The 16,712-nt window shown below is 15.8% G+C and overlaps 4 protein-coding genes across 4 annotated transcripts; 1 reads left to right on the top strand and 3 right to left on the bottom strand.

Annotated features, from left to right (window-relative positions):
• Nucleotides 1-3,152: 3,152 nt before the first annotated feature.
• On the top strand, nt 3,153-4,023 carry PF3D7_0818400 (rRNA-processing protein FCF1, putative; the record flags this gene model as incomplete). The annotated part of the gene is made up of 2 exons (XM_002808811.1): nt 3,153-3,155; nt 3,430-4,023. 2 exons carry the CDS (start codon nt 3,153-3,155, stop codon nt 4,021-4,023), a joined length of 597 nt encoding a protein of 198 aa, XP_002808857.1.
• A 643-nt stretch (nt 4,024-4,666) lies between these two features.
• On the bottom strand, nt 4,667-6,816 carry PF3D7_0818300 (dynactin subunit 6, putative; the record flags this gene model as incomplete). Its single annotated transcript, XM_024473166.1, has 4 exons — nt 4,667-4,711; nt 4,830-4,966; nt 5,082-5,882; nt 6,117-6,816. The coding sequence occupies 4 exons, from the start codon at nt 6,814-6,816 to the stop codon at nt 4,667-4,669; spliced, it is 1,683 nt and encodes a 560-aa protein (XP_024328896.1).
• A 1,730-nt stretch (nt 6,817-8,546) lies between these two features.
• Nucleotides 8,547-9,995, bottom strand: PF3D7_0818200 (14-3-3 protein; the record flags this gene model as incomplete). The annotated part of the gene is made up of 4 exons (XM_002808810.1): nt 8,547-8,575; nt 8,799-9,387; nt 9,530-9,615; nt 9,911-9,995. 4 exons carry the CDS (start codon nt 9,993-9,995, stop codon nt 8,547-8,549), a joined length of 789 nt encoding a protein of 262 aa, XP_002808856.1.
• A 3,487-nt stretch (nt 9,996-13,482) lies between these two features.
• On the bottom strand, nt 13,483-15,437 carry PF3D7_0818100 (zinc finger protein, putative; the record flags this gene model as incomplete). Its single annotated transcript, XM_024473165.1, has 2 exons — nt 13,483-13,560; nt 13,899-15,437. The coding sequence occupies 2 exons, from the start codon at nt 15,435-15,437 to the stop codon at nt 13,483-13,485; spliced, it is 1,617 nt and encodes a 538-aa protein (XP_024328897.1).
• Nucleotides 15,438-16,712: the final 1,275 nt, after the last annotated feature.

The raw sequence follows: 16,712 nt of genomic DNA, 5'->3' as shown, positions 1-16,712 counted from the left end.
TACATATAATTATACATTTATATATTCCCTTTCTTTATATACATACATATATATATATGCATATCTATTATTTAATATTTTTGTATTATATTTGAAAAATGTATGAAAATCGATTAGGCAAGAAAAAAAAAAATATACATATATAATATATTAATATATCCTCTTTTTTCTTTTTATACTTATAAATATATATAATATTTAAATAATATTATATATATATAAAATGAATGAAAATAAGAAAATAATAATATATGATAAAATAATTATATCTATATATATAATATATATATATATATATATATATATAAATATTTTAATTATTTTATTTTAAATTTTAAAAAAAATGTATTTATTATATATATATATATATATTAATAATATATATATAATAAATATAAAAATTATATTATTTTTTGTAATTATAAAAATAAAATATTTCTTTTTTTTATTTTTTGAATAAAATAAAATAATATATATAAAATATTATATATATATATATATATTTTTTTTTAAATAAATAAAAAAAAAAAAAAAAAAAAAAAAAAGAAAGAAAGAAAATATTTAATACATAACAAATAATATATATATAAATATCATACAATATATTTTATATATAAATAATATATGTATAATATATAATATTATATTAATAGAATAAATTCACATTATTTTTTAGATATTTTTTATTTTTAATTTTGATGATGAATAAAAAAATATGCATGATATAAATATATATATTATATATATATATATATATAATATAAAAAAAAAAAATCTTCTTCTTTATAAAATTGAGGGAAAGGTTATTTTTTTTTTATTTAAAAGAAAAAAATATGTTTTTTTAAAAATAAAATAAATTATTTATTTTTTACCTATATTGGATTTGTATGGTATTATTATAATATATATATATATTATATATATATATATATATTATATTATATATATATATATTTAATAAATAATAATGTTGTAATAAATAAAAGAAATAATTTTTTTTTTATTTTTTATAATCAATTTATCTGTTGTAATAATATATATTTATAAATATAAAAAATTAAATGTATTTTATGAAAAAAAGAATAAGAAGTAGGAAACGCCTAATATATTATATATAATATATATATATTAATATATGTATGTATTTAATTTGTAGTGTATGAAATATATTTATATTTATACATAATAAATAATACATTTATAATATATATATAACCTTTATAATTTTTTAAAAGTATTTAAAAATATGATATATATATATAATAATATATTATAATATTATCATCATATATCTTGTGACTAACCATATGGATAAATATAAATATTATATAAAAGAAACAACATGTAAATAATAATATAATGAGAAAATGAAAAAAAAAAAAAATATAGTAGGTAAATATAAGAATTATATATATATATTATACAGATACAGAAAAAAAATAAAAATAAAAAAAAAATAAAAATAAAATAAAAAAAATAAAATAAAATAATATAAATATATATACAACATATCAAATATAACTTTTCTTTATCATTAAAAATATAGCATGTTGAGAAAATGAAATAAAATTAATAAATATCAAAAAAAAATGTAATTAAAAATTAGAATATATAGAATTAAATAATTCATTTAATAATAAATGTTTTTTTTCTTTTTGTCCTTTTTTTTTTTTTTTTTAATGTTATATATATATATATATATATATATATATATATATATACATATATATCTATATATTTTTTTTTTATTTATAATGTATTTATTTGGTATTACATTGATATAATCTAAAAAAATAAAATAATAATATCATATAAATATTTATATATTTATATATTTTATATATGTTTATATTTATAATAAGGTCGTTATTTCAAGTTGTATATAAGAGATTCATTATCTATATTTTTCTTGTGTTATAATATAGAGAAAAGACACAGAATATGTAGATTAATATTTTTATTTTTCCAGAATCATTTTCTAATGCTTTTTTAAGTATGTATGATATTATAAAATATGTTTTAAAGAAAGATAATATTATTGATTATACACATATGGTAATTTCTACAATACATAAAATGGGGTTCTATATATATATATATATATATATGTTTTTTTTTGTGCAAAAGATATATTAATTTTTAAGATTAAAAATAATGGAAGTGTTCCTTTAGCTTATTTATACACATATTATATAGGTTAAATAAATTTCTCTGAAATAAAAAGATAGTCTTCATTATATATATATATATATATATATATATATATATATTAATGTATTGTTCTTATTTTAATTTTTTTCTATAATTATATATTGAAATAATAAGGTTGATATAAATAATTAAGGCTTACGAAACCTTAGTATATATATATATATATATTCATTTATTTTTTTCTTTTTCTATATAAAAAATATATACATAGAAAAATAATAAAATATATATTTATTTATATATATATTATTTATTTTATCTTGTCCTTTGGAAAATGAACTATTATTATATCTTCCTTTTTATTTTTTTTTTTCTCTTCTTTATATGTGTTTGACTTTATATTTTTAAAAAATATATTTTGTCATATTTTAACATAAAAAATGAAAAATGAAAATGAAAAATGAAAATGACAAATGAAAATGACAAATGAAAATGACAAATGAAAATGAAAAATGAAAAACGAAAATGAAAATTTTTTTTAATAAAATAATTTAATTTTTGCCTCTTAATAAAAATTAAAAAATATATATTTGCTGTGGCGAAAATGTTTTAAAATAAATATTATACATACATATTATATATATATATATATATATATATATATGTGTCATATTATTATTACGTACTTAAATATATAATATATTTCACATAGAAAATAAAAGATAAATAAAAATATAATATATATATATATATATATATATATATGTACAAATTTGAAGACTTTTTTTTTTTTTTTTTTTTTTCTTTTTTATTTTGTAATATTTCAATATATATATATATATATTATATTATATCATATAATTATTTTATATTAACATTTATATCATATCAAATTTTATATTTATTCTTTTTCTTTTTAAATTTAATATTTATTTGTTTCCGTAATATCAAAGCAACATTGAAATATAACTAAATTGTAGAATTAAAAACAAAATGACGAAATGGTAAAAAAAAAAAACAATACAATTTTATATTATGTATTTATTTATGTAATAAAATATTAAAGAAAAAGGAAACATATATATATATAATATATATAATAATATATTCATGTATGTATTAAATAATTGTAATTCTTTTATAATAAGGGGGGAAAAAATAAATAAATAAATAAATAAATAAATTGTATATTATATATTTGATGTTTTATTATATTTATATGATTTTTTTATTATCTTTTATGTTTTACTTTTTATTTATTTTATTTTATGTTTGTAGGGTAAGTTTAAGAAAACCCAGAAAATCGTAAAACTAAAACGAGTTATAAATCCAAACGATAAAAGGATTATACAGAATAATAAAATAAAACAAGCAGAAGAAGAGAAAAAAAAAAAAAAAAAAGAGAGTGAGAAGTTGAAACAAATAGAAGTAATAGATAGTAACTTATTTTTTAATTATAATGAAAATTTGTGTCCACCATATAATATAATCCTGGATACCAATTTTATAAATTCCAGTATACAATATAAAATTGACATAATAAAAGGATGTTCAGAGGTTTTACTAGCCAAATGTAATATTTTTGTAACAGATTGTGTAATAGGAGAAATGGAAAAGTTAGGACAAAGATATTCTCTAGGATTAAAATTAATAAAGGATCCTCGTTTTAAAAGATTAACTTGTAATCATAAAGGTACTTATGCTGATGATTGTATAGTTAATAGAGTTACAGAAAGTCGTTGTTATATTATTGCCACTAACGATAGAGATCTTAAAATAAGATTAAGAAAAATACCGGGAGTTCCTATTTTATATGCGAAAAATTTTAAATATAAAATTGAAAGACTTCCCGATAATATACTTATTTCGTAAATATTGTTATATAATAGAATTGTAAAGGGTATGAACATGTTATAATAATATTTATCTTAGACAAAGCATAAAATGGTATGTTATATATATATATATATATATATATATATATATATATATATATAGCTATATATATATATTTTTTTTTTTTTTTTTCTTATTTTTTGTTGTTATATTTACATATATTATTTTTGACATTTTGACAAATACATATATATATATTTATTTATTTATTTATTCATTTACCAAAAAACAAAAAAACAAAAAAACAAAAAAACAAAAAAACAAAAAAACAAAAAAACAAAAAAACAAAAAAACAAAAAAACAAAAAAACAAAAAAACAAAAAAAAATTATTATAAATTTTTTCTTTAAAAAGGAAAAAAGAAAATTATTCAATCAAATAGTACTTGCAGTGTCACATTCAGAAAAACAAAATGAAAATGTAGAAAGTATATCTATATGATTTTTTGAAAAAAATAAGTACAAATAAAAAAAAAAGAGGTTATATAAAATATATGTACATATATTTATGAAAAATGAATTCGGTAATAAATATATGAATATATATATTATATATATGTATGTATTTATGTTTACCTTTTTACAAATGATTAATCATAAATTATTTTTCCTTTTTTTTATTCATTTTATTTGATTATATCGTGATATTATTTCTCTCATATTTTCCTAAAAATAAATACATACAAAAATATAGACACTTAAAAATAAATACATACAAAATTATAGACACTTAAAAATATATATACATATATGTTCTTATGTTGGATTTATTTTTTTTATTTACTTGAATAATTTGTGAATTCAAATATATCACTACATTATCAACAATTTTATGATCATTTCGTAATCTCCATTTTTTGTCTATCATCATATTTATACCAATAAATGTATGTGATCCAATATTGCTTTTAATTATATTGCCTAAGCATAATGAAAAAAATAATAATAAAATAAAATAAAACACATAAATATATAAATATATAAATATATATATATATATATATATATATATGTAATATTTTACGTATCAACCTACATTTGTAATCAAAACAATTTCTGTCCCCTATTTTCATCGAATTATATATATATGTACCAGACCTAAATATATTATAACTACCTATATACATATCTGTACTCGTATTATTTATTATAGTAACTAAATCTTCAAATAAATTATTTTCCCCTATAACTATTTTGGCCTTATCACATTTCATATAACAAGAAGGAAATATTATATTTCTTTTTCCTATAATTATATTTTTATTTTTATGTAATTCATAAAATGAAATCGATTCTTTATTATTAAGTTCATCCTTTATATATTCGACATTTGGTTTCTTTATATTATCATCTATATCGTGCTTTATGTTGTTTTGTTCAATTTCGAAGAATATATTATTATCAATTTTTTTATTCAAATGTTTTTCATAGGAATTTATAAAATCATTTCTTATATTATATTTCATAATAATACATGTTTTATTTTTATTATTACAAATATAATTCTGATTTTTTCTTCTAAATGAATGATATATGTTATTAATACCATTTAAAAAAACAAAAATTCTTTTATTTTTTTTTTTCCCATGTTTTATATTATATAAATTTATATCTCGAATACTTAATCTTGGATTCCTCACAAATATCTTATTCTCATTATGTATTGAATTATACAAAACGGTCTTATATTTCTTTATCCTCTTTTTTTTCACACTCTGCAGAAAACTCTTTTTATGTTTGAAATACTTTTTCACCTTTTTTTTCAAACTTTTTTTTTCTTCACTATTTTTTATAACATCCCTATCTAATATATATCCATTTGAACATGTAATAAGTCCTATACAAGAAAAAATAAAATAAAATAAAATAAATAATAAAAAAAAAAAAAAAAAGGAAAAAAGAAGAATGAATTTATTATATATTCATCTGATATGATGAAAATGTGAATACAATTACATAATAATCATAACATATAAAAAAAAAAATAAATAATAAAAGTTTTTATTGTTTTATTATTTTATTATTTTATTGTTTTATTATTTTATTATTATATTATTATTTATATATGTACCTCTTTTTTCCCATATAACATCATTAACAATTTGAAAGGATGTTTTTTTTGTGTTATCTTTTTCGTCACAATTCAAATTATCAGACATTAATTTAAATGACGAATTTAAATAACAAGATAAAGGTTTATCTTCCATTTGTATATGACTTTTATATTTCGTAATATCTTTTATAGTATCATAATTATTATAATTAAAATGTTTTCCTTTATCATAAAGACAAAATATATCTTCCATACCCTCATTTATATTTTGACGTATTTTCTTTTTTTTCATCATATTTGTTGCTACACCCATGGACACATTACCTTCAGAACTCAAATTGGATTCACTACATGAATCTGAAATGTTTATAAGATTATTTTGGTTAGTATTAAATCTTCTAAAAATATTACATTTGTCTAATGTATTTTTATTTTTTTCATTTGTCAGTTTTTTAAATTTAAATATATATTCATTCAAAGATACTACTTTTTTATAACCATAAATATCTTTATTTTTTATTGAATGATCAGAATCGTTAGTACATGTTCTATACAAAGGTATATCATTATTATCACTTGAATTTTTAAATGTTTTATATGATGATATAGATAAATCTGATTCATAATTATTTATTCCTTTTCTATTAAAAGCGACATTCTTATTTATATTCCTGTCTAAATTTAGGGAATGTAGTTTTACAATCGTCCCTTTATTCATGTTCAAATTTTAAAAAATAAAATATAAATAAATAAATAAATAAATATATATATATATTTATATTTATATGTAGATATATTTTCTTTATTATCTATAATTTTATTTCTTTTTAAAAAAAAAAAAAAAAATGCACATATATACCTATTCTTTTAAAATATACGTCCAATCGGTAAAGAAAAATAAACCCTATATATATATATTTTTTTATAAAAAAAGAAAAGAAAAAATGTTAATTATTTTACAAAAATTAACAGAACAATTTGTATTTTTAAATGACACACACATATATATATATATATATATATATATATATTTATTTATTTATTTATTTATTTATTCATTTAAAACCCTTTCATACAAATTACAATTTAAATTAAATATATGTTACACGACGAGGTTAACTAAAATGTTGACGTTCTTTACTTTTTTTGTTGTTCGAACATATTGACTTAATACGGGAAAGATAAGAAACACACGGAAAATTAGACGTGTTCTATTCATATATAAATTTAGGTTTTATTAATTTACAAAAACTCAAAATATAATTATAGATAAATATGAGTTTCTACAAATAAACTCTTATGTCATGGAATTCATTTATATAATTAAAAAAAAAGAGTCTATAAATTTCTTAACATTTTTAAGATATAGCTGTTCTTCACATATATATATATATATATGTATATATATATATATATATATACATATACATATTTCTTTTAATTTTTTCTTTTCTTTTTAATTATTTATTCGTTCTTGTATAGAATAAATTTTTTTATATGATATAAAAAAAAAAAAAAAAAAAAAAAAAAATAGAAAAAAAAATTTTACGTTAAATGAATGTTAAGTACTTAATATATGTATATATGTATAATATAATATATAAATATTTATATATACATATAACACTATGATTGAAAGTTAAAAGGGAAAAATAAGAAATTTATTATATGCTGTAAATTTTTTTTATCAATATTTAAAATTTCTTTCTTTTTTTTGTTATTTTTTCATATATATAATATATATATATATATATTTTTATTATAATTTTTTTTTTTTTTTTTTTTTTTTTTTTTATATATTTACATATAAATATATATATGTATAAATAAATAAATAAATATATATATATATATATATATATATATATATATATATATATATTTATATTTATTTATTTAATTTTTCTTTGTTAATTTTTTCTTAAATATATATATAAATGTATATAAATAAATATATATTTTTTTTATGTTATGAACTTTTTTATTTATATTTTGTTTGACTCACATGTATGTATATATATATATATATATATATATATAATACCAACTTTAAATGCACGATAATCACTAAATATAATAATGAAAAAATAGAAACACATATATATGTATATATCTATATATATGTATATATCTATATATATGTATATGAAAAAATACATATATGATATACACATAAGGTGTTATTTTTATTTCTTTCTTTTATTAATATATACATACATATATATATATATATATATATATATATATATATATATATTTTACAGAATTATTATATATTAGCAAGTTTTAAACTTTTAAACCTATGAAATCAAACAGTTGATAACTTTCCTTCTCAAAAAAAAAAAAAAAATTCAATTTTTAATAAATTATAAAACACATATTATGTAGTTATATATATATATATATATATATAAGTACATTCTTGCTAAATGAAAAATATAACTAACTTCATTCTAATCCTTCGTCTTTTGATTTTTCTGCAAAAGAAAAAAAAAAAAAAAAAAAAAAAAAAAAAAATATGAACAGTTCAGGTAAAATGAATACAAACATGGTTATAAAATATAATAAAGTTGTGTATAAATATTAAAACACAATTAGTGGAAAAAAAAAAAAAAAATACATCAATATAAAAATATATATATATATATATTTATTTATTTATTTATTTATATTTATTTATTTATGCATATCATTTGTTACCTTCGGTCTGATCTCCTTGCAAATCAGATGTCCATAAGGTCAAGTTATCTCTTAAGAGTTGCATAATTAAAGTGGAATCTTTATAAGAGTCTTCGCTAACGTTGTCAAATTCTGTAATGGCATCATCGAAAGCTCTCTTTGCCATTTCACAAGCTTGGTGTGGTTGGTTTAATATTTCATAAAAGAAAACTGAGTAGTTCAAAGCTAAACCTAAACGTATTGGATGTGTGGAAGGAAGTTCATTTTCTGCAATATCCGTAGCTTTTTGATAAGCTTCTTGAGCACAGTTGGATGCTTCTTTCTTTCCTTCATCACAAGAAAATTCACTGATGTAACGGTAATAATCACCTTTCATCTTGTAATAAAAAACTTTACTTTCACTTTCTGAAGTGTTTGGAATTAACTTTTTCGTAAGAAGATTTAAAATATCTTGACAAATATTATTTAATTCTTCTTCAACTTTCTTTCTATAGGTAGCAGCAACATTCTTATTATGAACATTAGCTTTGCTCATCTCTTTCTGTTCAACACTAGAGATTATTCTCCAGGAGGCTCTACGAGCACCTACAGCATTCTTATAAGCAACGGACTATAAAAAAGAAGAAAATGTAAATATATAATATGTAATCATATATATATATATATATATATATATATATATATATATATATTTATATATTTATATTTATATATTTATATATTTATTTATTCAAATAAAATTGTTTCCATACCAATAAATTCCTTTCTTCAACGGTCAACTCATCTTTGTCATTGTTTACGCACTGTTCAACTAAAGTTCTCATAGCATCTGCCATTTCTATAAGCATTTAAAAAAATTTTCAAAAAAAAAAAAAAATATAAATATAAAAAAATATACATACATATATAAATATATATATATATATAATACAACCCATATATTATCACATATGTACATATATATACAGGAACATTTTTATCGCCATTCAAATAAATAATACATATCTTAATAATTTCATAAATGCATCCATGTATATATATATATATATATATATATATTTATTTATTTATTTATATTCATATTTATTTATTGTTATTTCTTTTTAATAAATCATTTCTATTATTATTATTACCATCATATCTTTCGGCTTGCTCAGCCAATTTGGAACGATAAGTACAATCGCATCTCAATTGTTTTAATTCTTCAGATGTTGCCATTGTTTTTTATATATAAATAAATATTTGTATTTTATATGTTTTCTTCTTTTTTTTTTTTTCTTAAGGAAAAAAATTTATGCAAACACAGTATAATATATATGTAATTTGCTTACTAATAAGAATATATAATAATAATATAATATATTATAAATATATAATATAAATATATATATTATTTTATAAATGTATTTTACTATATATATATATATATATTAAAGTCTACGTAAAATATATATAAAAAAAAAAAAAGAAAAAAAAAAAAAGAAAGAATATTATTATAATATTAAATAAATACTTAAATATATTTTTTTTTTCTTATATAAAAAAAATATACATAAAATAAAAAGAAAAAAGAAAAAGAAAAAAAAAAAAAAAAATTATATAAATATATTATATATATATATATATATATATATATATATAAATATTATATATTATAATAATATGATATTTAAATAAAATTAAGGCCTAAAATTAATTTTTGTTAACATAATAAATTAATTTATATTTATATATAAAATAATGATAATTCAAGCCATGCAATATAAAAAATTTTCTTTATATATTTTATATGAAATATAAATATGCTTTTTGTATAAATAAAAAAAGTATTTATTTATTATTATATTTTTTTTAAAAAATAATAAATAAATTATATGTATATAATAATATAATATATATAATACATAAAATATAAGAGTTATAATATAATATGTTATATGAAATATAAAATATATATTTTATATATATATATATATATATATATATGTATAATTATATTATGTAATATAATAATAATATATTATATATAATATATATTATATATATATATATATATATGCTAAATATATTTCTTTTCTTCTTTTTATTATTATTATATTTATATAGTTTTTTTTTTTTTTTTTTTTTTTTTTCTTCTTCTTTTTTTAATTTTTATTCTCTCCAGAATATGTTCTTTTCATAATATCATTATATTATTTATTATTATATAATATTATATTTTTTTTTTTTTTTTATGTGCAAGTAAAAATATAAATAATAAATATATATAATATTTCAAAAAAAAATAAAATAAAAAAATAGTCCTTTTTTTCTTATATATATATTATATAATATTTATAAATATATTATATAATTTAATAAAAAAATATTAAACAATAAATAGGCATTTTTTTTTAATACATATGTATTTTATATTTATATATATATATTATATATTATATAATACTATTTATTTTATAAAATATAATTATATGAATATATAATAATTTTTTTTTTTTATATTTTCATATATATTAATCGATCTTAAAATGTAGTGATATTATATATATATATATATATATATATGTATAAAATAATGTATATTTATTTATTTATTTCTAAATATTTCTTTTTTATATAATATTTTATATATACACTTTTTTTCTTCTTTCTTTGTGTTTTTATAATCTTTTTTTTATATATTATTATTTTTTACATAACTATTTTAAATATATGTAAGGTATATGTAATGATATATATATATATATATATATATTTAATAATGAATAAATATGCTTAATATTTTTTTTGCTCTTTCTAGTTTTTTTTTTTTTTTTTTTTCATATATTATTATATATTTTTTTGAATATTTTGTCCCAAAACCTATGTGCATAATGAATAAAAGAAATATTTATATATAATATTAATATTATATATTATTATATATGTGTATAAAATATATATATGTAAAAAGAAATATATATATAATTAATATATGTACATATAATAATATATGTATATATATATATATATATATATATATATTACAAAAGAAAAAAAAAAAAAATTTATACTTCATCATATATCTTTTTTTCCCATATTTGAAAAGGTTGAACATAATTTTATTTATACGTTTTGTTTCTTACACAATTTTTTTTTTGTTATATAAGAAAAAATAAATATATATATTATATATATATTGTATATATATATATGTATGATGTACATATATGCATATATATATTATTATAATATTTAATTATATATATATTTTTAAATATCATATAGCACATAAGGAAAATGTATATAATTATTTTAAAGAAAAAAAATTAAAACATATATGTATTTTTTTAATCATTTATTATTTTTGAAACTTATTTAAGTAAAATATTCATTTATATGACCAAAAATACATAAAAAAAAATGATGAAAAGGGAAAAAAAAAAGATAATGAGGAATTAATATATATATATATATATATATATATATATTATATGTACATTATACACCTAATAAATACGCGTATTATATGTATATATTTTTAGTACTTTGACATATATATATATATATAATATTTTTTTATCAATATAATATATTTACTCTGTAAAATGTGATCATATAAATATATGCTTATATTTAAAAATTATTTTCCTTTAATAAATAATACGTAGAATATTTTCTTTTTGACTCATGGGTATTAATTTTGAATAGTAATAATTTGTAATAAATAGCATATGACATTTTTAAAAAAATTGTACAAAACATATATGTGTATATTATATATATATATATATATATATATATATATATATATATATTTATTTATTTATTTATATAATATTGAACAATTATTTTGAACATTATAATTGTATATTTGATATAAATTACATTCCTTTTTTTTTTTTTTTTTCCCTTCTGTTCCTTTAAAATATAAGAAATATTATGTTTGTTTAAAATATCTTATAAAATAAAAAATTTCTTTATATTTTAATAAGTAAATGTGAAAAAAAAATATATAAGAGTATATCATTTTTTTCGTCCATATATAAAGCATTTTGATATGCGTGTTTTATTAGTAATAATATAGAAATTATAATGTTACAATTTTTATTGTCTTTGATTCTTCTTTTTTTTTTTTTTTTTTTTTTTTCATTCCCTTATGAACAATTATATATATTGTTTAAGAAAAAATAATAATTTGTATACACCTAATTCCACATGTTCTCTTATTATATTATTACGAATAGCATTTTATTTTTTTAAGATTTTATATATTTATAAATTTTCTATTAAAAAGAAGTGTGATGAATTAATTAATAAGTTTTATAAGGGAAACAAAACAAAAAATAAAATAAATTAATAAATAAATAAACAAATTAAAATTATAATAAATAAATACACTCATAATATATATATATATATATGTGCTAATAAATATCTACAAAATAATTATAAATATATATAAAGTTCAGGAAAATATATTATTATCAGTTTAATTATTCATGAATTAAAATATGAAAAAAAAAAAAAATATATTATAATAACTATAGTTGAAATTATATATTGAAATGAATTAAGTAATAAACAAAAAAAATATATAAATATATATTGAGAGAGAAAGAGAAAGATAGACATGTATATTTTTTTATTTTGTTGTCTTTTTATATGTTTTTTTTTTCTTTTTTTTTTTGTTTAAATTAAAAAACTATGAATTATTATATATCTTCTAAATCATTTCTTTCATGTTGTAGTTCAAATATTTTGGGATAGACATTTCCTTCCTTTTTCGGCTTTCAAAATTTAGCTAGAAAAAAAAAAAAAAAAAAAAGTGAAAAAGTTATATATATAATATGAATGGTCATAAAAAAAAAAAAAAAAAAAAAAACCAGCCAATATTTAATAAACCCATATAGCTATTTACAATTATAAAAAGATAATGATAAAGCATTCTTTTCATGTATTATATATGAATATAACATATATATATATATATATATATATATATATATATATATATATTCTTAATATTTTTTTGTATGTCACATATATATTTATATTATATTCACACATTAATATATATATATATATATATATATACATTTATATATTTATGTTTATTTATTTTTTTTCTTGATTTATTACTTGTTTTGCTAGTTTGTGGGCATATGTGTCAAATGTTGCATGAGCTCTCGAATCGGATGTAAAATATAGCAAACACAATATATGACTTAACATATTTAGAACATCATCATATGTTTCAATTTTATTATCAGCATTAAGGTAGTTGCCATTAAGATTTCTTATAAAATCAAGATCTACATTGTCACTTGAATTTTTTGTATAATATTTTTCCATATCATTGAAAGACCTTTGTGTGGCATTTTCACATGTTATTTTATTTTTAGTTATTTGTAAATTTTTTTTAAATATATGATTCAATATTTCACAGTAGCTATTATTCATGAAAATATTTTCTGTACATTGCTCAAATGTGTTATATTTATTTTGAGAATCATTTATACTTTGTGAGTTATTTTTGGAAAACTCTTTTTCATATATGTCTTGAATATTATTTTTACTAGAAATGCCTATATTATCATCATTTTTCATATTTGTCATATTTGTCAAATCGATCAGATTCCCTTTAGATGAATTATCCGTTAATTCTTGTGTTCGTATGAATGATCCTGAATTTTCGTTATTCATATCAGAAATGTTTAAATCAAAAAGATATGGAAATTTCTTTAATATATGTAGATATAATGTAAATTTATCATCAAAATTGTTTAGGTAGCTAAAAATAGAATTTTTTTTTTTATTTTTTAATTGATTTTCACAAGAGAAAGAAAAATTAGGATGCGAGGGTTGCATATTCATTAAATTTGATGTAGTATATCTTTTAGGTTGGTTCATCTTTTGTTCTTGTAATGTGTATCTTTGTTGACAAGGCAGATTTATTGAATTATATTTAAGATCTATATGTTTATAATTTTTTCCATTAATCATTTTACATGGATAATTAAAATTTCTTGAATTCAAATTAAAATCTGTATTCATTTTTTTTTGATTATTTGATAATTGTGTTTGTCCTTTAAATGAACCATATTGAATTTTACTAACGATGGTAACATTAGGATATGCTGGAATATCTATTTTATTTGAATAGGGAATAAAATATTCCTTTATTTTTCTTTGTTCAGCTAAACCATGTAAATTATTACAATAATATTTATTACAATTTGCATGCATATAATTTTCACATCTTTTAGTTTTATATACAAGGGGATGGTAATCTATTTCATCTATACTATGTGCTAAGGGACATTCTACACCTAAAGGGCATTTATTAATATTTGTCTCTTCAATATATTTATAAAATTTATTATTAACACTACCATCTTTATTAGTTAAATGAACACAATTCTTTAATATCATATTTCTTTTCTCTATATCTTCTTCGGTTTCATTCTTATTCTTAATAAAATATGGACATGCTACAGGAATATATCTTAAATAAGAAGGTAAAGAAATATAATAAGGGCAACGTCTAATCCATTCCGCACTATGACTATACTGACATCTATCCAAACCGAATTCACACAAACCCTTAGCTAAACGTAAACATTGCTTCGTTCTGAATCGGTATAAATCTTCTTCGCTAAGTAAAGGTGTGCACGCCATTATAAAACGTATATATAAATATATACATATATATATATATATATATATATATATATATTAAAAAAATAAAGAAACAATATATATATATAATATATATATATATATTATATGTGTATATTTTTTAATGCAGTCTTATACGTGGCGACAGAATTCTTTATTCAATATGGTTCATTTAAAATTACAAAAAAAAAAAAAAAAAAAAAAAAATTTAAGAAAGAAACGTATTATATATGTATATATTATGAATAAATAATATTATAATATTATAATATGTACCCCATAAATTTTTTTTTTTTTTTTTTTTTTTTTTTCTTTATTCTTGTGTACAAAAAAATATAAAAGAAAAAGGTAAGAATTCAATCAAATAAATAAAACCAATTACCCTAATATGAAGCAAAATAAAATACATACAACATTTTCTATAGTGTAGAATGAGTAACTCGACAATTAATTTTAACACATCATTTTTTTTTACAGCAAAAAAAAAAAAATAAATAAAATAAAATAAATAAATAAATATATATATATATATATATATATATATATATATATGTATAGTTTCAAAATATATTATTTTTTCTTAATAAATATCTTTTTATAAATATAATATATATATATTATATAAAAAAATAAAAACAAATTAATATAGAAAAAAAAAAAAAGAAAAAAAAAAAGAGGTTCACATTTTTAAGTTACCAAAAAATTATGAGAACAGGAAACAGAAACTACAACAAGAACAACCATGAGAATAATAACAATATGGAAATTAAAAGAAAAGGAAAAAAAAACAAAATAAATAAATAAATAAAATAATAAAAAAAAAACTAGTCACCAAATTCTTATTTAATAACCATTATATAATATTCTTATGTTTTTATTTATTTTTTATATTTTTTTAAAAATTAATTATATTAGCGATCAAAAAAAAAATTCTTTTTTTCCCTTTTTTTTTTTTTTTTTCCCCTTCTTTTTTATAGCTGTGTTTAAATTATGGTTACCAAAGCTCTAGTCGTATATACACATTTTTATTAATATATATTATAAAAAGGAAAAAAAAAAAAAAGAAAAAAAAAAAAAAGAAAAAAACCTTATGATATATAAATATATTATCTATATAATGGGAAAATTATTGAACACATCTATGCATGCACGGAAAAAAGTACATATATAAATTTGGTTATACACATTATATATATGTAGAGTTTCTCATTTTTTTTTTTTTTTCTCTCTGGATCTTAAATAAGAAATTATTAACTACATTTTGTTTATATATAA

The sequence above is a fragment of the Plasmodium falciparum genome (genome assembly GCF_000002765.6).
Source record: "Plasmodium falciparum 3D7 genome assembly, chromosome: 8".
Classification (NCBI taxonomy): Eukaryota; Apicomplexa; class Aconoidasida; order Haemosporida; family Plasmodiidae; genus Plasmodium; species Plasmodium falciparum.
The sequence above is the reverse complement of the archived record's forward strand: the minus strand, read 5'-3'. Positions and strand labels throughout refer to the sequence as shown.